General features: G+C 41.0%; 1 protein-coding gene across 1 annotated transcript in view; it reads right to left on the bottom strand.

The window, feature by feature from the left end:
- Nucleotides 1–1,914: 1,914 nt before the first annotated feature.
- Nucleotides 1,915–25,620, bottom strand: part of LOC128657187 (oocyte zinc finger protein XlCOF6.1-like) — a 61,623-nt gene continuing 37,917 nt past the window's right edge. The window contains exons 5-6 of the mRNA XM_053711439.1: nucleotides 3,611–3,718; nucleotides 1,915–2,661 (exon numbers count right to left, since the gene is read on the bottom strand). Of these exons, the coding sequence (XP_053567414.1) occupies nucleotides 1,943–2,661; nucleotides 3,611–3,718 (827 nt within the window). The 3' untranslated portion in view covers nucleotides 1,915–1,942. The remainder of the gene's footprint in view (nucleotides 2,662–3,610; nucleotides 3,719–25,620) is intronic.

Below are 25,620 nucleotides of genomic sequence, written 5' to 3'. Positions count from 1 at the left end.
GGCTTCCAGAAACAGATCTGATGGCATCTCATCTAAACAAGGAACTTCCCAGGGGCCTATTCAGGTCCGGGGATCCTCTGGCGGAAGCAGTGTGTGCATTGACACTTCCTTGGAGTTTTCAATCTGCCTATATTTTTTCGCCTCTGGTTCTTCTTTTTAGAGTGATTTCAAAATCATCAGGGAGCAATCTTTTGTGTTGCTGGTGGTTCCAGCATGGCCGCACAGGTTTTGGTATATGGTCCTTGTTCGGATGTCCAGTTGCCAATCTTGGTCACTTCCATTAAGGCCAGACCTTATAACTTAACATTCATTTTTTTCCATCAGGAACTCAAATGATTGATTTGATGTATGGAGTTTTAACGCTTAGTACTTAGTCAAGTTATTTTGACTCAGTGATTAATACTATGTTGCAGGCTCGTAAATCTGTGTCTAGTAAGATTTATTATCGAGTTTGAAAGATTTACATCTCTTGATGCTCTTTTCATAAATTCTCTTGGCATTCTTTTAGAATTCCTAGGTTTTTATAGTTTTCTTCAGGATGGTTTAGATAAGGGTTTTTGTCTGCAAGTTCCTTGCAAGGACAAACCTCTGCTTTTTCTGTGCTGTTTTCATAGAAAAATTTGCTAATCTTTCTGTTATTCATTGTTTTGTTCAGGCTTTGGTTCGTATTAAGTCTGTCATTTAAGCCAATTTCTCCTCCTTGGAGTCTTAATTTGGTTCTGAAGGCTTTACAGGCTCTTCCGTTTGAGCATATGCTTTCTTTGGACATTTAAATTACTTTCATGGAAAGTATTGTTCCTTTAGACATCTCTTCAGCTAGAACAGTTTTTGAATTATCTGTTCTTTCTTGTGAGTCTCCTTTTTCTGATTTTTCATCAGGATAAGGTGGTTTTGCTGTCTTCTTTTTCAATTTTTACCTAAAGTTGTGAATTTTAACAACATTAGTAGAAGATTTATTGTCCCTTCCTTGTGTCCCAATACTAAGAATTCTTTGAAGAGATTCTTACATTCTTTGGATGTGGTAAGAGTTTTGATATTATGTTGAAGCTATTCAGATTTCAGAGAGACTTCTAGTCTATTTGTTATCTTTTCTGGTTTTAAGAAAGGTCAGAAGGCTTCTGACATTTCTTTGGCATCTTGGTTAAGCTTTTTGATTCATCTTGCTTATTTGGAGTCGGGTTAATCCCCGCCTCAGAGGATTAAGGCTCATTTTACTAGGTCAGTTTCTACTTCCTGGACTTTTAAGAATGAAGCTTCTGTTGATCAGATTTGCAAAGCAACAACTTGGTCTTCTTTGCATACTTTTACTAAATTCTACCATTTTGATGTTTTCTCTTCTTCAGAAGCAGTTTTTGGTAGAATAGTACTTCAGGCAGCTGTTTCAGTTTGATTCTTCTGCTTATAACTTCAGTTTTTTTCATTATAAAAATTGAAACTTTTGATTTGGGTAGTGGATTAATTTTTCAACGGAATTGGCTGTCTTTATTTTATCCCTCCCTCTCTAGTGACTCTTGCGTGGAAGTTCCACATCTTGGGTATCTGCTATCCCATACGTCACTAGCTCATGGACTCTTGCTAATTACATGAAAGAAAACATAATTTATGTAAGAACTTACCTGATAAATTCATTTCTTTCATATTAGCAAGAGTCCATGAGGCCCACCCTTTTTGTGGTGGTTATGATTTTTTTGTATAAAGCACAATTATTCCAATTCCTTATTTTTGATGTTTTCGCTCCATTCTCATCACCCCACTTCTTGGCTATTCGTTAAACTGAATTGTGGGTGTGGTGAGGGGTGTATTTATAGGCATTTTAAGGTTTGAGAAACTTTGCCCCTCCTCGTAGGAATGTATATCCCATACGTCACTAGCTCATGGACTCTTGCTAATATGAAAATGAATTTATCAGGTAAGTTCTTACATAAATTATGTTTTCCCACAGTCAAGAGCATGAAAATCTTTTCTCTCCTGTATGAGTTTTATGATGCTTAAGAAGAGTTGATTTCAGAGTAAAACATTTTCCACAGTCAGAACATGAAAATGCTTTCTCTCCTGTATGAATTTTCTGATGCATAATAAGATTTGATTTTCTATTAAAACATTTTCCACAGTCAGAACATGAAAATGCTTTCTCTTCCGTATGAATTTTCTGATGCATAATAAGATTTGATTTCTGAGTAAAGCATTTCCCACAGTCAGAGCATGAAAATCCTTTCTCCCCTGTATGAATTTTCTGATGCCTATTAAGAGTTTGTTTCAGAGTAAAACATTTCCCACAGTCAGAACATGAAAATGCTTTCTCTCCTGTATGAATTGTCTGATGCCTAATAAGATTTGCTATCTGTGTAAAACATTTCCCACAGTCAGAACATGAAAAACTTTTCTCTCCTGTATGAGTTTTCTGATGCGCAAGAAGAGTTGATTTCACAGTAAAACATTTTCCGCAGTCAGCACATGAAAATGCTTTCTCCCCTGTATGAATTTTCTGATGGGTAATAAGATTTGATTTCTTATTAAAACATTTCCCACAGCCAGAACATGAAAATCCTTTTCCTCCTGTATACATTTTTAGATGTTTGAAAAGATGTGATCTCTTAAGAAAATATTTCCCACAATCTGCACTCTGATCATGACTAGGATTACTGCAGTTTGTGAATTTACCTGTCAATAAGAAACACATTGGGAGAAATGTTATTAATTACATAATTATTTTATCATGAGAACATATAAACTGTTCTGATTTAGTCAGTCCCCTACACTTGTAGAAGACACTGTGACAACTAGACCTTTCACAGCTTTCATGCTAAGGGCTTAAAGTGATGGCAAATGCTAGCATTTGTGAAACGCTAGTATTTGTCATTGGAACAAATAAAGGGGACTTTCATTCATGAAGTATAAAATACTTCATGATGAAAGCTCCTTTATTTGTTCCAAGTGTTTGCCATTCTCAGCTGCTAAAGGCAGCCCACCATCAGAACGCTATTTCCCCTATTTGGCTGAGAGGGGAAGTATTTTATACTTCATGAATGAAAGTCCCCTTTATTTGTTCCAATGGTAAATCCTAGCGTTTCACAAATGCTAGGATTTATCATCACTGGACATTACGGACTGTTTCTAAGAATTCACACTTAGACAAAGACCGAACTAAATTAAAATGAATGATGTTTTTAAAATGAATGTTCTTTTTCTACCTAATGTATCATGTCCTTTTAAAATTGTGTTCACAGAGTCTTTTAGTAATACAATTATTTCAGTCCATAAACTAATCTTTATAACCACTGCTTGTGTTTAAAACAAAGATGACTCTAGAACATCAAAAACAAAGAAAATAGCTTCTAGGCGGTGTAGTATATCTAAGCAATATATAAAATCTTCATCTGAGAGAAGAATCTCACTCACAAGTCAACTACACCTTCTGGGATAATTAGCAGCTTCCCAGCCAACTGTATTACTCAGGCAATTCTATTATATCATATAGATGAGGATTATTTAGCTGAAAAGGCTTAAAGATCCCAATACAGCTAAACGAAAAGGATATCAATCTGTGACAAATCTCCATGTACACTCACCTGCACCTTGCATCCCTCAGACATGTCACACATACACTCACCTATACCAATATTGTCACATATTTCCTGCTCTGATGGTTCTGGCATATTTCTTAGCCACTGATCTTCTGTTTGTTCCATGTTACATGAAATCTTAGCATCATTTTCACCTGGAAAAAAAGAATACATTTCTGTTTAAAAAAAAAAATGTTTAAAACAAAATGTGAAAAATTGTGTAATAAAAGTTAAATATGCATCAGCCTTCTTCACATCAGTAAGAAACATTCCATATAAATGACATTAGCACAACAGTAAATACAGGTGTCAATCAATAAAGCGAGTTAGATAGGAATAACATAAATTATGCTTACCAGAAAATGTCCTTTCCTTCTGTACAGGGAGAGTCCACAGCTGCATTCCTTACTTGTGGGAAATTATACCCACGCTCTAGAGGACTCTGAATGCTAAGGGGAAGCCAAAAAGGAGAGGCAGCCCCAATCTGAGGGCACCACAACCTGCAAAACCCTTTCTCCTGAAAGCTGCTTCAACAAAAGCAAAAATGCATAAAAAATTTAGGAAAAAGAATGTAAGGAGGACCAGGTAGCCGCCCTAAAAATCTGATCCATAGAGGCCTCATTTTCAAAGACCCAAGAGGACGTCAATGCTCTCGTAGAATGAGCTGTAATCCTCTGAGGAGGCTTGTGTCCCGCTGTCTAATAATGTGAAATGATTTTGAAGCGGAGCACAAATATAGAAAACTGCAATTTATTAGTAAAAATAAAAGCTAATAACACATATGTAGCAAAAAGAGTTTATCAGAAAACAGCTTACGCGTTTCGGCCTCCTGCCGTTGTCAAAGCTGAATAAAATTGGAGTGTAAATCCTCATTTCTTATAGAAACAGACTCACTCTTACTGATTGAGACACACCTCCATCCAATCATATCACTTAAGATTCCCACATGGGAGGGAGGAAAATAATATTAGTGTCATCAGAAGATCCTTCCTTAACTGAAGTCTCCATGGTGGCAGAGAAGCCATCTCCACCAGATCTGCATACCAAATTCTGCGAGGCCAGGCCGGTGCTATGAGGATCACTGAAGCCCTCTCCTGTTTGATTCAATCAATTACCCAAGGAAGAAGAGCAAATGGAGGAAACAGGTATGCTAGAATGAAGTTCCAAGGAACCACCAAGGCATCTATCAGTTCTGCCTGGGGGTCCCTAGACCTCAACCCTTATCTCGGGAGCTTGGCATTCTGTCGAGATGCCATGAGATCCAACTCTGGCTGACCCCATTTGAGAATCAGGCTGGAGAAAACTTCCGGATGGAGTTCCCACTCCCCCGGATGACAGGTCTGTCTGCTCAGAAAGTCCGCCTCCCAGTTGTCCACCCCTGGGATGTGGATCGCTGACAGGTAGCAAGAATGGGCCTCCGCCCACTGAATTATCTTGGTTACTTCTGCCATCGCTAAAGAACTCCTCATTCCTCCCTGATGAATGATGTATACTACTGAATTTATGTTGTCCGAATGGAACCTGATAAACTTGGCCGAGGCTAACTGAGGCCAGGCCAGAACAGCATTGAAGATCACTCTCAGTTCCAGGATGTTTATAGGAAGAACAGACTCTGACTGAGTCCAAGTCCCTGAGCCATTAGAGAGCCCCAGACAGCTCCCCACCCTAAAAGGCAGGCATCTGTTGTCACAATCACCCAAGACGATCTGCGAAAGCAGGTTCCCTGGGAAAGATGATCCAGAGACAACCACCATTGAAGAGAATCTCTTATTTCCTGCTCCAGGATTATCTGAGGAGACAAGTCTGCATAATCCCCATTCCATCGCCTGAGCATGCTTAGCTGCAGAGGTCTGAGATGGAACCGAGCAAACGGATGATATCCATTGCCGCCACAATCAGCCCGATAACCTCCATGCACTAAGCCTCTGACAGCAGAAGAGAGGACTGAAGGGCTAGACAACTATCGATAATCTTTGATTTCCTGACTTCTGTCAGAAAGATATTCATGGATAGGGAATCTATTATGGTTCCCAAGAAAATTATCCTTGTACTTGGAGTCAAGGAACTTTTCCCCAAATTTATCTTCCACCCGTGAGTTCTTAGGAAGGTAACACCAGGTCGGTATGGGATTTTGCTTGTTGAAAAGATGGCGCCTGAACTAGAATATCATCCAGATAAGGTGCCACCCCAATGCCTTGTGGTCGGAGAACTGCCAGGAGAGACCCCAGAACCCTTGTAAATATTCTTGGAGCCGTGGCCAGACCGAAAGGCAGAGCCACAAACTGGAAGTGCTTGTCCTGGGAGGCAAACCTTAGGAACTTGTGATGATCACTGTGAATGGGAACATGTATATACGCATCCTTTAAATCCACTGTTGTCATAAATTGACCCTCTTGGATCAATGGGATAATGGAAGTATAGTTTCCATCTTGAAGGATGGAACGCTGAGAAATTTGTCTAGACTCTTGAGATCTAAAATTGGTCTGAAGGTTCCCTCCTTTTTGGGGACCACAAACAGGTTGGAATAAAAACCCTGACCTTGCTTCTGTACTGGGACAGGAACAATCACTCCCATGATAGAAAGGTCTTTTAAACAATGTAAGAACGCATCTTTCAAGATTATCTGCAAACCAGATAAAGAAAGTCGAAACCTGCCTCTGGGAGGAAAACTCTTGAACTCCAATTTGTATCCCTGGGACACTCTCTCTATTGCCCAGGGATCCTGAACGTACTGAACCCAGGTTTAAACAAAGGAGGATAGTCTGCCCCCTACCAGATCTGGACCCGCATCGGGGGCATGCCCTTCATGCAGTCTGGGAATCAGCAGCAGGCTTCTTGGACTGTTTGTCATTGTTCCAAGACTAGTTGGGTCTCCATGCAGGCTTGGATTGTTCCTGCTTATGGGAGGAAGAGGAAGAATTTCCTTTGAAATTTTGAAAGGAACGAAAATTATTCTGTCATCCCTTTAGCTTGTTTCTCTTATCCTGAGGGAGTAGATGACCCTTGCCTCCCGATATATCAGAAATAATTTCCGTCAAGTCAGGGCCAAACAAGGTCTTCCCCTTGTAAGGAATCGCTAGAAGCTTAGACTTAGATGACACGTCCGCAGACCAAGGTTATAACCATAGGACTCTGCGGGCTAGGACAGAGAAACCTGAACTTTTAGCTGCCAGTTGATGATTTGAAGAGCAGCAACTGTAATGAAGGAATTAGCTAGTCTTCAGAGCTTTTATCCTGTCTTGGATCTCCTCCAAGCGAGTTTCGGTCCTGAGAGACTCAGATAGAGCATCAAACCAGTATGCTGCCGCACCCGTGACGGTAGCAATGCACGCAGCAGGTTGCAATAGGAGACCCTGGTGAACATAAATCTTTTTAAGTAGACCATCTAACTTCTTATCAATAGGATCTTTGAAAGAACAACTGTCCTCTATGGGAGTAGTAGTTCTCTTGGCTAAGGTGGAAACAGGCCCTTCCACTTTAGGAACGGTCTGCCAAGCCTCCTTGAAGGCATCAGCTATGGGAAACATCTTCTTAAAGATAGGTGAGGGAGAAAATGGAATACCTGGTCTCTCCCATTCTTTAACGATCTCCGAAGCTCGCTTTGTAACAGGAAATACGTCTGAGTAAGAAGGAGTTTCGAAATATTTGTCCAGTTTACTAGACTTTAAAGGGGCCACCACTACTGTGAAATAACAGTCGTCTAAGGTAACTAAAACTTCCCTGAGCAACAGGCGGAGGTGTTCTAGCTTAAATCTAAAGGTTACAACTTCCGAGTCCGTCAGAGGCAATGAACTTGCTGAATCTGAAATTTCACATTCAGATTGAATTGCATTACCTTCCTCTTCCGGTTGGGAGGGAACTTCCATGGCATCCGCAACCTCACTTACTGATTGTCTGGCTTTTCTCTTACGTTTGCCTTGCAGCATAGGAAAAGCAGACAATGCTTCAGAAATTGTAGAGGACATAAGAGAAGCTATGTCTTTCAAGGTAACTGCAGGCGCCAAAGTAGGAGTACAGGACACTGCTTGAGCGGGCGTTAGAGTTTGGGACGCTTGGGGAGAAAGCTGCGGCACACCTTCCACCTCGTCGGTAGACTTTTGGGAAGCATCTGCCATTGAAAAGATTTGTTCAGGAAAAATAATTTCTCTACAATCTATAGCGCTCTCAATGCGTGAGGGACAGAAAGGGATTGGTGGTTCCACAGCATCCAAACACATAGAGCAAGTAAAATTTTACAAGGCTCCTGTGTCCTTATTTAGTCACAAAAATGTAAATATGCAATGAAAAACAGAATTTATGCTTACCTGATAAATTTCTTTCTCTTGCGATGTATCAAGTCCACGGATTCATCCAATACTTGTGGGATATTCTCCTTCCCAACAGGAAGTGGCAAAGAGAGCACCCACAGCAAAGCTGTCTATATAGCTCCTCCCCTAACTCCACCCCCCAGTCATTCGACCGAAGGCTAGGAAGAAAAAGGAGAAACTATAAGGTGCAGAGGTGACTGAAGTTTTTAAAAATAAATAGTACCTGTCTTAAATAGACAGGGCGGGCCGTGGACTCAATACATCGCAAGAGAAAGAAATTTATCAGGTAATCTTGCAAGATGTATCGAGTCCACGGACTCATCCAATACTTGTGGGATACCAATACCAAAGCTTTAGGACACGGATGAAGGGAGGGACAAGCCAGGTACATAAATGGAAGGCACCACTGCTAGTAGAACCTTTCTCCCAAAAATAGCCTCCGAAGAAGCAAAAGTATCAAATTTGGAAAATTTGGAAAAAATATGAAGCGAAGACCAAGTCGCACCTTACAAATCTGTTAAACAGAAGCCTCATTTTTAAAAGCCCATGTGGAAGCCACCGCTCTAGTAGAGTGAGCAGTAATTCTTTCAGGAGGCTGCTGTCCAGCAGTCTCATAAGCCAAACGGATGATGCTTTTCAGCCAAAAAGAAAGAGGTTGCTGTAGCCTTTTGACCTCTCCGCTTACCAGAATAGACAACAAACAATGAAGATGTTTGACGGAAATCTTTAGTTGCTTGTAAGTAGAACTTTCAAGCACGAACCACATCTAGGTTGTGCAACAGACGTTCTTGGAAGAAGGATTAGGACACAGAGAAGGAACAACTATTTCCTGATTGATATTCCTATAAGAAACAACCTTAGGAAGAAAGCCAGGTTTGGTACTCAAAACCACCTTATCCGCATGGAAAACAAGATAAGGGGAGTCACACTGTAAAGCAGATAACTCAGAAACTCTTCGAGCCGAAGAGATAGCTACCAGAAACAGAACTTTCCAAGATAAGAGCTTAATATCTATGGAATGCATAGGTTCAAACGGAACCCCTTGAAGAACTTTAAGAACCAAATTTAAACTCCATGGAGGAGCAACAGGTTTAAACACAGGCTTGATTCTAACTAAAGCCTGACAAAATGCCTGAACGTCTGGAACATCTGCCAGACGCTTGTGTAAAAGGATAGACAACGCAGATATTTGTCCCTTTAAGGAACTAGCTGATAATCCCTTCTCCAATCCTTCTTGGAGAAAAGCTAATAGCCTAGGAATCCTGATCTTACTCCATGAGTAACCCTTGGAATCACACCAGTAAAGATATTTACGCCATATCTTATGATAGATTTTTCTGGTGACAGGCTTTTGAGCCTGAATCAAGGTATCAATGACCGAGTCAGAGAAACCACGCTTTGCTAAAATCAAGCGTTCAATCTCCAAGCAGTCAGACGCAGAGAACGTAGGTTTGGATGCTTGAATGGACCTTGAATCAGAAGGTCCTGCCTCAGAGGCAGAATCCATGGTGGGACGGATGATATGTCCACCAGGTCTGCATACCAAGTCCTGCGTGGCAACGCAGGTGCTATCAGAATCACTGAAGCTCTTTCCTGCTTGATTCTGGCAATCAGACGAGGAAGGAGAGGGAATGGTGGAAACACATAGGCCAGGTTGAAGGACCAGGGCATTGCTAGAGCATCTATCAGCACTGCCTGGGGATCCCTTGACCTGGACCTGTAACAAGGAAGTTTGGCGTTCTGACGAGACGCCATCAGATCTAATTCTGGTGTGCCCCATAATCGAATCAGCTGGGCAAACACCTCCGGATGGAGCTCCCACTCCCCCGGATGAAAAGTCTGTAGACTTAGGAAATCCGCCTCCCAGTTCTCTACTCCTGGGATATGGATTGCTGAAAGATGGCAAGAGTGAGTCTCTGCCCATCAAATTATTTTGGAAACCTCTATCATCGCTAGAGAACTCCTTGTTCCCCCTTGATGATTGATATAAGCTACAGTCGACATTGAATATCGCTCTCAGTTCCAGAATGTTTATCGGGAGGAGAGTCTCCTCCTGAGACCATAACCCCTGAGCTTTCAGGGAGTTCCAGACTGCACCCCAGCCCAGCAGGCTGGCATCTGTCGTAACTATGATCCACTCTGGTCTGCAGAAACACATTCCCCGAGACAGGTGAACCTGTGCTAACCACCAGAGAAGAGAATCTCTGGTCTTCTGATCTAGATCTATCTGAGGAGATAAATCTGCATAATCCCCATTCCATGTTTGAGCATGCATAGTTGCAGTGGTCTGAGGTGTAAGCTAGCAAATGGAACTATGTCCATTGCCGCTACCATAAGTCCAATTACCTCCATACACTGAGCCACTGACGGCCGCAGAATGGAATGAAGAGCTCGGTAGGTGTTAACGAGTTTTAATTTCCTGACCTCCGTCAGAAATATTTTCATTTCTACTGAGTCTATCAGAGTTCCTAGGAAGGAAACCTTTGTGAGAGGGAAGAGATAACTCGTTTTTATGTTCACCTTCCACCCATGAGACCTTATAAAAGCCAACACTATGTCCGTGTGAGACTTGGCTAGTTGGAAAGTTGACGCTTGAATGAAAATGTCGTCTAGATAAGGCGCCACTGCTATGCCCCACGGTCTTAGAACCCAAGCACTTTTGTGAAAATTCTGGAAGCCGTGGCCAACCCAAAGGGAAGGGCCACGAACAGGTAATGTCGGTCCAGAAAGGCGAACCTGAGGAATCGGTGATGATCTCTGTGGATAGGGATGTGCAGATACGCATCCTTTAAGTCCACGGTGGTCATATATTGACCCTCCTGGATCAGTGGCAGAATAGTCCGAACAGTCTCCATCTTGAAAGACGGGACTCTGAGGAATTTGTTTAGGATTTGAGATCCAAGATTGGTCTGAAAGTTCCTTCTTTTTTTGGGAACCACAAACAGGTTGGAGTAAAACCCTTGCCCCTTGTTCCGCTCTTGGAACTGGGTGAATCACTCCCATGGTATGTAGGTCGTCTGCACAGCGTAAGAACGCCTCTCTTTTGGTCTGGTTTGCAGACAATTGAGAAATGTGAATTCTCCCCCTTGGGGGGGAATCTTTGAAGTCCAGAAGATATCCCTGGGAAACAATTTCTAAAGCCCAGGAATAGTGAACATCTCTTGCCCAAGCCTGAGTGAAGAGAGAGAGTCTGCCCCCTACTAGATCCGGTCCCGGATCGGGGGCTACCCCTTCATGCTGTCTTGGAGGCAGTGCAGGCTTCTTAGCCTGTTTACCCTTGTTCCAGGCCTGGTTAGGTCTCCAGGCTGACTTGGATTGCGCAAAATTCCCCTCTTGCTTTGCAGCAGGGGAAGCTGAAGTGGGACCACTCTTGAAGTTTCGAAAGGAACGAAAATTATTTTGTTTGGTCTTGATTTTATTTGTTTTATCCTAAGGGAGGGTATGTCCCTTCCCTCCAGTGATGTCTGAAATAATTTCCTTCAGTTCAGGCCCGAATAGGGTCTTACCTTTGAAAGGGATGGTCAAAAGCTTTGATTTTGATGACACATCAGCTGACCAGGACTTAAGCCATAACGCTCTACGCGCTAAAATGGCAAAACCTGAATTTTTTGCTGCTAATTTAGCCAATTGAAAAGCGGCATCTGTAATGAAAGAATTAGCCAGCTTAAGAGCCTTAAGTCTATCCAGCATATCATCTAATGGGGTCTCCCCCTGGAGAGCCTCGAACCAAAAAGCAGCTGCAGTAGTTACAGGAAGAATGCATGCAATAGGTTGGAAAACAAAAATTTTCATTAGGAGACCCTCTAATTTTTTATCCATAGAATCTTTGAAAGCACAACTGTCTTCAATAGGTATAGTTGTATGCTTAGGTAGTGTAGAAATAGCTCCCTCTACCTTAGGGACCGACTGCCACGAGTCCCGCATGGTGTCAGATATGGGAAACATTTTCTTAAAAGTAGGAGGGGGAGCGAACGGTATACCTGGTCTATCCCACTCCTTAGAATCAATATCCGCAATCCTCTTAGGGACCGGAAAAACATCAGTGTAAACAGGAACCTCTAAGTATTTGTCCATTTTACACAACTTCTCTGGAACCACAATAGGGTCACAATCATCCAGAGTTGCCAATACCTCCCTGAGCAACAAGCGGAGGTGTTCTAGCTTGAATTTAAAGGCCGTCATATCAGAGTCTGTCTGAGAGAGCGTCTTTCCTGAATCAGAAATCTCTCCCTCAGATAGCAAATCCCAATCTTATTTGAACTATGTAAGTATATTTAGCAGACAGAAGTTTTTATTTAAATTTAAAAGCATATTTAACAGGCAATTTTTTGCAGCATAAATATAAGTCAATATTATTGCGAGATGTTAATCCCAATTTTATTTGAACTATGTAAGTATATTTAGCAAATAGAAGTATATTTGTTTTAGCAGCTCAAATATAAGCCAATATTATTGCGTGATGTTTATCCCAATCTTATTAGAAGCTATGTAAGTATATTTGCCAGACAGAAGCATATACAAATATGCCATGAAAGAGTGGACTTAAGTGGTTGTATTGTAATTGTTTTGGTCACTTCGGTAGCACTCCCACAATATGTGTGCTAAGATCATACAGTCCTTTTGTGGTGTGCTTAACAAAAAAAAACCTTTGGGATATGTTTAGACTGTAAGTTAGGAGGGGAATATTGCACACCTTATAAAAAACTTTATCCCAATGTTTTATAGAAATGAGCTGTGGTGAGAATAGGTGGCGCAAACGATTGCTAATTCCCTGTGTAAAAAAAGGTATTGCTTAGTGTTGTCAGAACTGTTATTCTATTAATTATATTAAATTGTTCTCTGTTTAGCGAGTATCGCTGTAGATGCTATATAGCACAATTGATGATATCCTACATGTGGTATGTTGGGTTTAATTGTTATATTATTGCTATACCTTAAATACTGCAATTTGTGAATATTCCGCTTATGTTACTTGGTATTAATAATATACTCCTTAAATATAAATAAAGGCCAATATGCTGGATATAGTTACTACAATTTTATTAGATCATAAAAAAACATAATTTATGTAAGAACTTACCTGATAAATTCATTTCTTTCATATTAGCAAGAGTCCATGAGCTATTGACGTATGGGATATACATTCCTACCAGGAGGGGCAAAGTTTCCCAAACCTCAAAATGCCTATAAATACACCCCTCACCACACCCACAAATCAGTTTAACGAATAGCCAAGAAGTGGGGTGATAAAAAAAGTGCGAAAGCATATAAAAACAGAATTTATGCTTACCTGATAAATTACTTTCTCCAACGGTGTGTCCGGTCCACGGCGTCATCCTTACTTGTGGGATATTCTCTTCCCCAACAGGAAATGGCAAAGAGCCCAGCAAAGCTGGTCACATGATCCCTCCTAGGCTCCGCCTACCCCAGTCATTCGACCGACGTACAGGAGGAAATATGCATAGGAGAAACCATATGATACCGTGGTGACTGTAGTTATAAAAAATAATTCAACAGACCTGATTAAAAAAACCAGGGCGGGCCGTGGACCGGACACACCGTTGGAGAAAGTAATTTATCAGGTAAGCATAAATTCTGTTTTCTCCAACATAGGTGTGTCCGGTCCACGGCGTCATCCTTACTTGTGGGAACCAATACCAAAGCTTTAGAACACGGATGAAGGGAGGGAGCAAATCAGGTCACCTAAATGGAAGGCACCACGGCTTGCAAAACCTTTCTCCCAAAAATAGCCTCCGAAGAAGCAAAAGTATCAAATTTGTAAAATTTGGCAAAAGTGTGCAGTGAAGACCAAGTCGCTGCCTTACATATCTGGTCAACAGAAGCCTCGTTCTTGAAGGCCCATGTGGAAGCCACAGCCCTAGTGGAATGAGCTGTGATTCTTTCAGGAGGCTGCCGTCCGGCAGTCTCATAAGCCAATCGGATAATGCTTTTAAGCCAAAAAGAAAGAGAGGTAGAAGTTGCTTTTTGACCTCTCCTTTTACCAGAATAAACAACAAACAAAGAAGATGTTTGTCTGAAATCTTTAGTGGCCTCTAAATAGAATTTTAGAGCACGGACTACGTCCAAATTGTGTAACAAACGTTCCTTCTTTGAAACTGGATTCGGACACAAAGAAGGTACAACTATGTCCTGGTTAATATTTTTGTTGGAAACAAACTTTCGGAAGAAAACCAGGCTTAGTACGCAAAACCACCTTATCTGCATGGAACACCAGATAGGGCGGAGAACACTGCAGAGCAGATAACTCAGAAACTTTTCTAGCAGAAGAAATTGCAACCAAAAACAAAACTTTCCAAGATAATAACTTAATATCTACGGAATGTAAGGGTTCAAACGGAACCCCTTGAAGGACTGAAAGAACTAGATTAAGACTCCAGGGAGGAGTCAAAGGTCTGTAAACAGGCTTGATTCTAACCAGAGCCTGAACAAACGCTTGAACGTCTGGCACAGCTGCCAGCCTTTTGTGAAGTAAAACAGATAAAGCAGAGATCTGTCCCTTCAGAGAACTTGCAGATAATCCTTTCTCCAAACCTTCTTGTAGAAAGGATAGAATCTTAGGAATTTTTATCTTGTTCCATGGGAATCCTTTAGATTCACACCAACAGATATATTTTTTCCATATTTTATGGTAATTTTTTCTAGTTACAGGCTTTCTAGCCTGAATCAGAGTATCTATTACAGAATCTGAAAACCCACGCTTTGATAAAATCAAGCGTTCAATCTCCAAGCAGTCAGTTGGAGGGAAACCAGATTCGGATGTTCGAATGGACCTTGAACAAGAAGGTCCTGTCTCAAAGGTAGCTTCCATGGTGGAGCCGATGACATATTCACCAGGTCTGCATACCAAGTCCTGCGTGGCCACGCAGGAGCTATCAAGATCACCGAAGCCCTCTCCTGATTGATCCTGGCTACCAGCCTGGGAATGAGAGGAAACGGTGGGAATACATAAGCTAGGTTGAAGGTCCAAGGTGCTACTAGTGCATCTACTAGAGTCGCCTTGGGATCCCTGGATCTGGACCCGTAACAAGGAACCTTGAAGTTCTGACGAGAGGCCATCAGATCCATGTCTGGAATGCCCCATAATCGAGTTATTTGGGCAAAGATTTCCGGATGGAGTTCCCACTCCCCCGGATGGAATGTCTGACGACTCAGAAAATCCGCTTCCCAATTTTCCACTCCTGGGATGTGGATTGCAGACAAGTGGCAGGAGTGATCCTCCGCCCATTGAATTATCTTGGTCACTTCCTCCATCGCCAGGGAACTCCTTGTTCCCCCCTGATGGTTGATATATGCAACGGTCGTCATGTTGTCTGATTGAAACCTTATGAATTTGGCCTTTGCTAGATGAGGCCAAGCTTTGAGAGCATTGAATATCGCTCTCAGTTCCAGAATGTTTATCGGGAGAAGAGATTCTTCCCGAGACCATAGACCCTGAGCTTTCAGGGGTTCCCAGACCGCGCCCCAGCCCACCAGACTGGCGTCGGTCGTGACAATGACCCACTCTGGTCTGCGGAAGCTCATTCCCTGTGACAGGTTGTCCAGGATCAGCCACCAACGGAGTGAATCTCTGGTCCTTTGATCTACTTGAATCGTCGGAGACAAGTCTGTATAATTCCCATTCCACTGTCTGAGCATGCACAGTTGTAATGGTCTTAGATGAATTCGTGCAAAAGGAACTATGTCCATTGCTGCAACCATCAATCCTATTACTTCCATGCACTGCGCTATAGAAGGGCGAAGAACAGAATGAAGTACTTGACAAGAGCTTAGAAGTTTTGATTTTCTGACCTCTGTCAGAAAAATCCTCATTTCTAAGGAATCTATTATTGTTCCCAAGAAGGGAACTCTTGTTGACGGGGACAGAGAACTTTTTTCTATGTTCACTTTCCATCCGTGAGATCTGAGAAAGGCTAGGACGATGTCCGTATGAGCCTTTGCTTTTGACAGAGACGACGCTTGAATCAGGATGTCGTCCAAGTACGGTACTACTGCAATGCCCCTTGGTCTTAGAACCGCTAGAAGGGACCCTAGTACCTTTGTGAAAATTCTCGGAGCAGTGGCTAATCCGAATGGAAGTGCCACAAACTGGTAATGCTTGTCCAGAAAAGCGAACCTTAGGAACTGATGATGTTCCTTGTGGATAGGAATATGTAGGTACGCATCCTTTAAATCCACCGTGGTCATAAATTGACCTTCCTGGATGGTAGGAAGGATCGTTCGAATGGTTTCCATTTTGAACGACGGAACCCTGAGAAATTTGTTTAGGATCTTGAGATCTAAAATTGGTCTGAATGTTCCCTCTTTTTTGGGAACTATGAACAGGTTGGAGTAAAACCCCATCCCTTGTTCTCCTATTGGAACTGGATGAATTACTCCCATCTTTAACAGGTCTTCTACACAATGTAAGAATGCCTGTCTTTTTATTTGGTTTGAAGATAATTGAGACCTGTGGAACCTTCCCCTTGGGGGTAGTTCCTTGAATTCCAGGAGATAACCCTGAGAAACTATTTCTAGTGCCCAAGGATCCTGAACATCTCTTGCCCAAGCCTGAGCAAAGAGAGAAAGTCTGCCCCCCACCAGATCCGGTCCCGGATCGGGGGCCATCCCTTCATGCTGTTTTGGTAGCAGTGGCAGGCTTCTTGGCCTGCTTACCCTTGTTCCAGCCTTGCATCGGTCTCCAGGCTGGTTTGGGTTGAGAAGTATTACCCTCTTGCTTAGAGGATGTAGAATTAGAGGCTGGTCCGTTTCTGCGAAAGGGACGAAAATTAGGCTTATTTTTAGCCTTAAAAGACCTATCCTGAGGAAGGGCGTGGCCCTTTCCCCCGGTGATGTCTGAAATAATCTCTTTCAAATCAGGACCAAACAGTGTTTTACCCTTGAAAGGGATGTTAAGCAATTTTGTATTGGAAGACACATCCGCTGACCAAGACTTTAGCCAAAGCGCTCTGCGCGCCACGATAGCAAACCCTGAATTTTTCGCTGCTAATCTAGCTAATTGCAAAGCGGCATCTAAAATAAAAGAGTTAGCCAATTTAAGTGCTTGAACTCTGTCCATAACCTCCTCATACGAAGATTCTTTATTGAGCGACTTTTCTAGTTCTTCGAACCAGAAACACGCTGCCGTAGTGACAGGAACAATGCATGAAATTGGTTGTAGAAGGTAACCTTGCTGAACAAACATCTTTTTAAGCAAACCCTCTAATTTTTTATCCATAGGATCTTTGAAAGCACAACTATCTTCTATGGGAATAGTAGTGCGCTTGTTTAGAGTAGAGACCGCCCCCTCGACCTTGGGGACTGTCTGCCATAAGTCCTTTCTGGGGTCGACTATAGGAAATAATTTCTTAAATATAGGGGAAGGAACAAAAGGTATGCCGGGCCTTTCCCACTCCTTATTTACTATGTCCGCCACCCGCTTGGGTATAGGAAAAGCATCGGGGGGCACCGGAACCTCTAGGAACTTGTCCATCTTACATAATTTCTCTGGAATGACCAAATTGTCACAATCATCCAGAGTAGATAATACCTCCTTAAGCAGTGCGCGGAGATGTTCTAATTTAAATTTAAATGTTACAACATCAGGTTCAGCTTGTTGAGAAATTTTTCCTGAATCTGAAATTTCTCCCTCAGACAAAACCTCCCTCCTGGCCCCTTCAGATTGGTGTGAGGGTATGTCAGAACCGTTATCATCAGCGTCCTCTTGCTCTTCAGTGTTTAAAACAGAGCAATCGCGCTTTCTCTGATAAGTAGGCATTTTAGATAAAATGTTTGCAATAGAATTATCCATAACAGCCGTTAATTGTTGCATGGTAATAAGTATTGGCACACTAGATGTACTAGGGGCCTCTTGTGTGGGCAAAACTGGTGTAGACACAGGAGGGGATGATGCAGTACCATGCTTACTCCCCTCATTTGAGGAATCATCTTGGGCAATATCATTATCTGTGGCATCATTGTCCCTACTTTGTTTGGACACTATGTCACAATCATCACATATATTTAAATGGGGAGAAACCTTGGCTTTCATACATATAGAACATCGCTTATCTGATGGTTCAGACATGTTAAACAGGCTTAAACTTGTCAACAAAGCACAAAAAACGTTTTAAAATAAAACTGTTACTGTCACTTTAAATTTTAAACAGAACACACTTTATTACTGAATATGTGAAAAAGCATGAAGGAATTGTTCAAAATTCACCAAAATTTCACCACAGTGTCTTAAAGCCTTAAAAGTATTGCACACCAAATTTGAAAGCTTTAACCCTTAAAATAACAGAACCGGAGCCGTTTTTACATTTAACCCCTATACAGTCCCAGGTATCTGCTTTGCTGAGACCCAACCAAGCCCAGAGGGGAATACGATACCAAATGACGCCTTCTATAAGCTTTTTCAGTGGTTCTTAGCTCCTCACACATGCATCTGCATGCCTTGCTTTCCAAAAACAACTGCGCATTAGTGGCGCGAAAATGAGGCTCTGCCTATGACTAGAAAAGGCCCCCATCTGAAAAAGGTGTCCAATACAGTGCCTGCCGTTTTTTAACAACAATCCCCAAGATTATAATAACTATTAAGAGTTATAATCTGCCAAATATGCGTAGCAAAGTAATCGTTTTAGCCCAGAAAAATGTCTACCAGTTTTTTAAGCCCTTATAAAGCCCTTTATTTTTTTACTTAATCTAAGAAAATGGCTTACCGGTCCCCATAGGGGAAATGACAGCCTCCCAGCATTACAAAGTCTTGTTAGAAATGTGGCCAGTCATACCTCAAGCAGAAAAGTCTGCCAACTGTTTCCCCCAACTGAAGTTACTTCATCTCAACAGTCCTGTGTGGAAACAGCAATCGATTTTAGTAACGTTTGCTAAAATCATCTTCCTCTTACAAACAGAAATCTTCATCTCTTTTCTGTTTCAGAGTAAATAGTACATACCAGCACTATTTTAAAATAACAAACACTTGATTGAAGAATAAAAACTACATTTAAACACCAAAAAACTCTTAACCATCTCCGTGGAGATGTTGCCGGTGCAACGGCAAAGAGAATGACTGGGGTAGGCGGAGCCTAGGAGGGATCATGTGACCAGCTTTGCTGGGCTCTTTGCCATTTCCTGTTGGGGAAGAGAATATCCCACAAGTAAGGATGACGCCGTGGACCGGACACACCTATGTTGGAGAAATAAGGAATTGGAATAGTTGTGCTTTATACAAAAAAATCATAACCACCAAAAAGGGTGGGCCTCATGGACTCTTGCTAATATGAAAGAAATGAATTTATCAGGTAAGTTCTTACATAAATTATGTAATTAGCAAGAGTCCATGAGCTAGTGATGTATGGGATAATGACTACCCAAGATGTGGATCTTTCCACGCAAGAGTCACTAGAGAGGGAGGGATAAAATAAAGACAGCCAATTCCTGCTGAAAATAATCCACACCCAAAATAAAGTTTAATGAAACCATAAGCAGAAGATTCAAACTGAAACCGCTGCCTGAAGTACTTTTCTACCAAAAACTGCTTCAGAAGAAGAAAACACATCAAAATGGTAGAATTTAGTAAAAGTATGCAAAGAGGACCAAGTTGCTGCTTTGCAAATCTGATCAACCGAAGCCTCATTCCTAAACGCCCAGGAAGTAGAAACTGACCTAGTAGAATGAGCTGTAATCCTTTGAGGCGGAGTTTTACCCGACTCGACATAAGCATGGTGAATTAAGGATTTCAACCAAGATGCCAAAGAAATGGCAGAAGCTTTCTGACCTTTTCTAGAACCGGAAAAGATGACAAATAGACTAGAAGTCTTTCGGAAAGACTTAGTAGCCTCAACATAATATTTCAAAGCTCTAACAACATCCAAAGAATGCAACGATTTCTCCTTAGAATTCTTAGGATTAGGACATAATGAAGGAACCACAATTTCTCTACTAATGTTGTTGGAATTCACAACCTTAGGTAAAAATTAAAAAGAAGTTCGCAACACCGCCTTATCCTGATGAAAAATCAGAAAAGGAGACTCACAAGAAAGAGCAGATAATTCAGAGACTCTTCTGGCAGAAGAGATGGCCAAAAGGAACAAAACTTTCCAAGAAAGTAATTTAATGTCCAATGAATTCATGGGTTCAAAAGGAGGAGCTTGAAGAGCCCTCAGAACCAAATTCAAACTCCAAGGAGGAGAAATAGACTTAATGACAGGCTTTATACGAACCAAAGCTTGTACAAAACAATGAATATCAGGAAGATTAGCAATCTTTCTGTGAAAAAGAACAGAAAGAGCAGAGATTTGTCCTTTCAAGGAACTGGCGGACAAACCTTTATCTAAACCATCCTGAAGAAACTGTAAAATTCTCGGAATTCTAAAAGAATGCCAGGAAAAATGATGAGAAAGACACCAAGAAATATAAGTCTTCCAGACTCTATAATATATCTCTCTAGATACAGATTTACGAGCCTGTAACATAGTATTAATCACAGAGTCAGAGAAACCTCTTTGACCAAGGATCAAGCGTTCAATCTCCATACCTTTAAATTTAAGGATTTGAGATCCTGATGGAAGAAAGGACCTTGCGACAGAAGGTCTGGTCTTAACGGAAGAGTCCACGGCTGGCAAGAGGCCATCCGGACAAGATCCGCATACCAAAACCTGTGAGGCCATGCTGGAGCTACCAGCAGAACAAACGAGCATTCCTTCAGAATCTTGGAGATTACTCTTGGAAGAAGAACTAGAGGCGGAAAGATATAGGCAGGATGATACTTCCAAGGAAGTGATAATGCATCCACTGCCTCCGCCTGAGGATCCCGGGATCTGGACAGATACCTGGGAAGTTTCTTGTTTAGATGAGAAGCCATCAGATCTATTTCTGGGAGTTCCCACATTTGAACAATCTGAAGAAATACCTCTGGGTGAAGAGACCATTCGCCCGGATGCAACGTTTGGCGACTGAGATAATCCGCTTCCCAATTGTCTATACCTGGGATATGAACCGCAGAGATTAGACAGGAGCTGGATTCCGCCCAAACCAGAATTCGAGATACTTCTTTTATAGCCAGAGGACTGTGAGTCCCTCCTTGATGATTGATGTATGCCACAGTTGTGACATTGTCTGTCTGAAAACAAATGAATGACTCTCTCTTCAGAAGAGGCCAAGACTGAAGAGCTCTGAAAATTGCACGGAGTTCCAAAATATTGATTGGTAATCTCACCTCCTTACAACTGTCCACCGCTCCTGGGCTTGACGGCCTCACTCACTCAAGCCCAGGAGTGGTGGACAGTTACAGGGAATTTCAGTGTGGCCTGCTAGCTGGCGGTCGTATGGTCTGTGATTATCACGACAAAGAATAAACAAAGGTAAAAGAACAGCTGACTGAAGCGGCAAAAAGAATCTACACCTGACGGATAAAAAGCATCCACACTTGAGACATCATCAGGGAACATCAACTTTCAAGGAGCTTGATCGGTCACTGACCGACAAAAAAGAACAAGAAACAGAGCGGTCACGGGAACCGCACAAAGCATTCACGTCAGTGTGAACTTTAACGCCAAGACAACTACAAAGAAAAAAACACCACCTGTGCTTATCTGCAGAAGGCTGATCTCCAACCACAGTAAGAATTATACAGCGGCATATATTTAACCGCCAGAGAGATCCAACACCACAACTTACTAAGCAAGCTTAGTTACTGAAGGAAGTCAAATAGCGGCGTTTATTTAACCGCACCATTCTCCAACTAAGAAAGTGTTATCAAACAGATACACTTTAAGGTACTAGATCACACAAATATAATTTAGTGTGACAGACATTACATATACCTGCCAAATTGTACGGTTAAATTGAAACCTAAGCAAGAAATCAGAAACTATAAATCTGAACTTTACACAGAGCATTGTTAAAACCATTGTAACAGATTTAATGTTCAAATGTATACTGTGAAAATAAGCAGCTTTTAACATTTTATTTACTTTTAAGTATTTTATATATTACCACTAGACACCGGTGTAAATATAACATTATGCAAGTATATATATATTTTTTATGATCTAATAAAATTGTAGTAACTATATACAGCATATTGGCCTTTATTTATATTTAAGGAGTATATTATTAATACCAAGTAACATAAGCGGAATATTCACAAATTGCAGTATTTAAGGTATAGCAATAATATAACAATTAAACCCAACATACCACATGTAGGATATCATCAATTGTGCTATATAGCATCTACAGCGATACTCGCTAAACAGAGAACAATTTAATATAATTAATAGAATAACAGTTCTGACAACACTAAGCAATACCTTTTTTTACACAGGGAAATAGCAATCGTTTGCGCCACCTATTCTCACCACAGCTCAAAAAAAACATTTGTTGTATCTTTGAATAGGGAGCTGACCAAATCCTTCCCCTTTGGTTAATGCACACCACCCAGCCCAGGTGTGTTCCAGATAAATTGTGATATACTTAATAAGCTAGAAAGCTTCACACTGTGTAGACATGACTTGCTGCAGTGTGGAAACTGGTTAGTGTAGGACCAGTCTAATATGGGGACACCTTGTAAGTGGTGACTGGCTTAGCAGAATAAGATCATATTGTGTGACTAAGATCCCTACTTTATTTAAATTTAAACAGGCAATTTTTTGCAGCATAAATATAAGTCAATATTATTGTGAGATGTTTATCCCAATCTTATTTGAACTATGTAAGTATATTTAGCAGACAGAAGTTTTTATTTAAATTTAAAAGCATATTTAACAGGCAATTTTTTGCAGCATAAATATAAGTCAATAATATTGCGAGATGTTAATCCCAATTTTATTTGAACTATGCAAGTATATTTAGCAAATAGAAGTATATTTGTTTTTGCAGCTCAAATATAAGCCAATATTATTGCGAGATGTTTATCCCAATCTTATTAGAAGCTATGTAAGTATATTTGACAGACAGAAACATATACAAATATGCCATGAAAGAGTGGACTTAAAGTGGTTGGATGTGCACCGATACTTTTTGTTGTATAGCAAATCCTGTACGCCTACTTTAGAACATTGTGAGGGTATATCGGATACGGCTACTAAAGCGTCAGAAAGCTCAGCATTTGTTCTTAACCCAGAGCTATCACGCTTCCCTTGCAACCCAGGCAGTTTAGATAAAACCTCTGTGAGGGTAGAATTCATAACTTTCTGTCTGAGAATCCTCTAGTGCTACAATATGCTCTTTAAAATTTATAGACATATCAGTACAAGTAGGACACATTCTAAGAGGGGGTTCCACAATGGCTTCTAAACGTATTGAACAAGGAGTTTCCTTGATGTCAGACATGTTTAACAGGCTAGTAATGAGACAAGCAAGCTTGGAAAACACTTTATTTAATGAAAAACAACAATTTAAAAATAAAACGGTACTGTGCCTTTAAGAGAAAAAATCAGGTACACGTTATGCAAAACTGCTTAAAAATACACCAAATCCTTAAATTTTTTACAGTATATGTATTAAGCCTTAGTAAGGTTGCACCACCAGTAAAAAATGAAATTAACCCCTTAATACCAAAACCGGATTGACAAGAGTAAAAAAAACAGAATATATACAGTCAGCACCTTGCCACAGCTCTGCTGTGGCGCCTACCTGCCCTTAGGGGTTGAATTTGAGGGAATAAAGCTTCGTTTTGGCCCCAAAACTGCTTCAGGACGCTCCTGTGTTTCAGCTTGCTGTCCAAAATGTTTAAAAACTCTGCATCTAAGGCGCAAAATTAGGCTCCACCCACCTCTTACACAATGTCTGTTGGGCCTTAAAGTGACGCCTTAAGTGTTAAAAACAGCCATGTGGGATGTAAATCCCAAAAATAAGCCAAATGAACCTCTCTCAATAAAATGTCCCAAAACGTTTTACCTAATTTCCAAAAAAAACATAATTTATGTAAGAACTTACCTGATAAATTCATTTCTTTCATATTAGCAAGAGTCCATGAGCTAGTGACGTATGGGATATACATTCCTACCAGGAGGGGCAAAGTTTCCCAAACCTCAAAATGCCTACAAATACACCCCTCACCACACCCACAATTCAGTTTAACGAATAGCCAAGAAGTGGGGTGATAAGAAAAGAGCGAAAGCATCATGTTTTCTTTCATGTAATTAGCAAGAGTCCATGAGCTAGTGACGTATGGGATAATGAATACCCAAGATGTGGAACTTCCACGCAAGAGTCACTAGAGAGGGAGGGATAAAATAAAGACAGCCAATTCCGCTGAAAAATAATAATAATCCACAACCCAAAACAAAAGTTTTTAATCTCAAAATAATGAAATTATAAGCAGAAGAATCAAACTGAAACAGCTGCCTGAAGTACTTTTCTACCAAAAACTGCTTCAGAAGAAGAAAACACATCAAAATGGTAGAATTTAGTAAAAGTATGCAAAGAAGACCAAGTTGCTGCTTTGCAAATCTGATCAACTGAAGCTTCATTCCTAAACGCCCAGGAAGTAGAAACTGACCTAGTAGAATGAGCCGTAATTCTTTGAGGCGGGGAATTACCTGACTCTACATAAGCATGATGAATCAAAGACTTTAACCAAGACGCCAAAGAAATGGCGGAGGCCTTCTGACCTTTTCTGGACCCAGAAAAGATAACAAATAGACTAGAAGTCTTTCTAAAATCTTTAGTAGCTTCAACATAATATTTCAAAGCTCTTACTACATCCAAAGAATGTAAAGATCTCTCCTTTGAATTTTTAGGATTAGGACATAATGAAGGAACAAAAATCTCTCTACTAATGTTGTTAGAATTCACAACCTTAGGTAAAAATTTAAATGAGGTTCGCAACACAACAAGAGCAGATAACTCAGAAACTCTTCTAGCAGAAGAGATGGCCAAAAGGAACAGAACTTTCCAAGAAAGTAATTTAATGTCCAGAGAATGCATAGGTTCAAACGGAGGAGCTTGTAAAGCCCTCAGAACCAAATTAAGACTCCAAGGAGGAGAAATTGACTTAATGACAGGTTTGATACAAACCAAAGCCTGTACAAAACAATGAATATCAGGAAGAATAGCAATCTTTCTGTGAAAAAGAACAGAGAGAGCAGAGATTTGTCCTTTCAAGGAACTTGCAGACAAACCTTTATCCAAACCATCCTGAAGAAACTGTAAAATTCTAGGAATTCTGAACGAATGCCAGGAGAATTTATGAGAAGAACACCAAGAAATGTAAGCCTTCCAGACTCGATAATAAATCTTCCTAGACACAGATTTACGAGCCTGTAACATAGTATTAATTACTGAGTCAGAGAAACCTCTATGACTAAGAATCAAGCGTTCAATTTCCATACCTTCAAATTTAATGATTTGAGATCCTGATGGAAAAAAGGGCCTTGAGATAGAAGGTCTGGTCTTAACGGAAGAGTCCAAGGTTGGCAACTGGCCATCCGAATGAGATCCGCATACCAAAACCTGTGAGGCCATGCTGGAGCCACCAGCAGCACAAACGAACGTTACATTAGAATTTTGGAAATCACTTTTGGAAGAAGAACTAGAGGCGGAAAGATATAGGCATGATAATAATTCCAAGGAAGCGACAACGCATCCACTGCCTCCGCCTGAGGGTCCCTGGATCTGGACAGATACCTGGGAAGTTTCTTGTTTAGATGAGAGGCCATCAGATCTATTTCTGGAAGACCCCAGATTTGAACAATCTGAAGAAATACCTCTGGGTGAAGAGACCATTCGCCCGGATGTAACGTCTG

Source organism: Bombina bombina, chromosome 4 (assembly GCF_027579735.1).
Source record: "Bombina bombina isolate aBomBom1 chromosome 4, aBomBom1.pri, whole genome shotgun sequence".
NCBI classification, from domain to species: Eukaryota; Metazoa; Chordata; class Amphibia; order Anura; family Bombinatoridae; genus Bombina; species Bombina bombina.
This window is presented reverse-complemented; position numbering and strand designations above follow the sequence as displayed.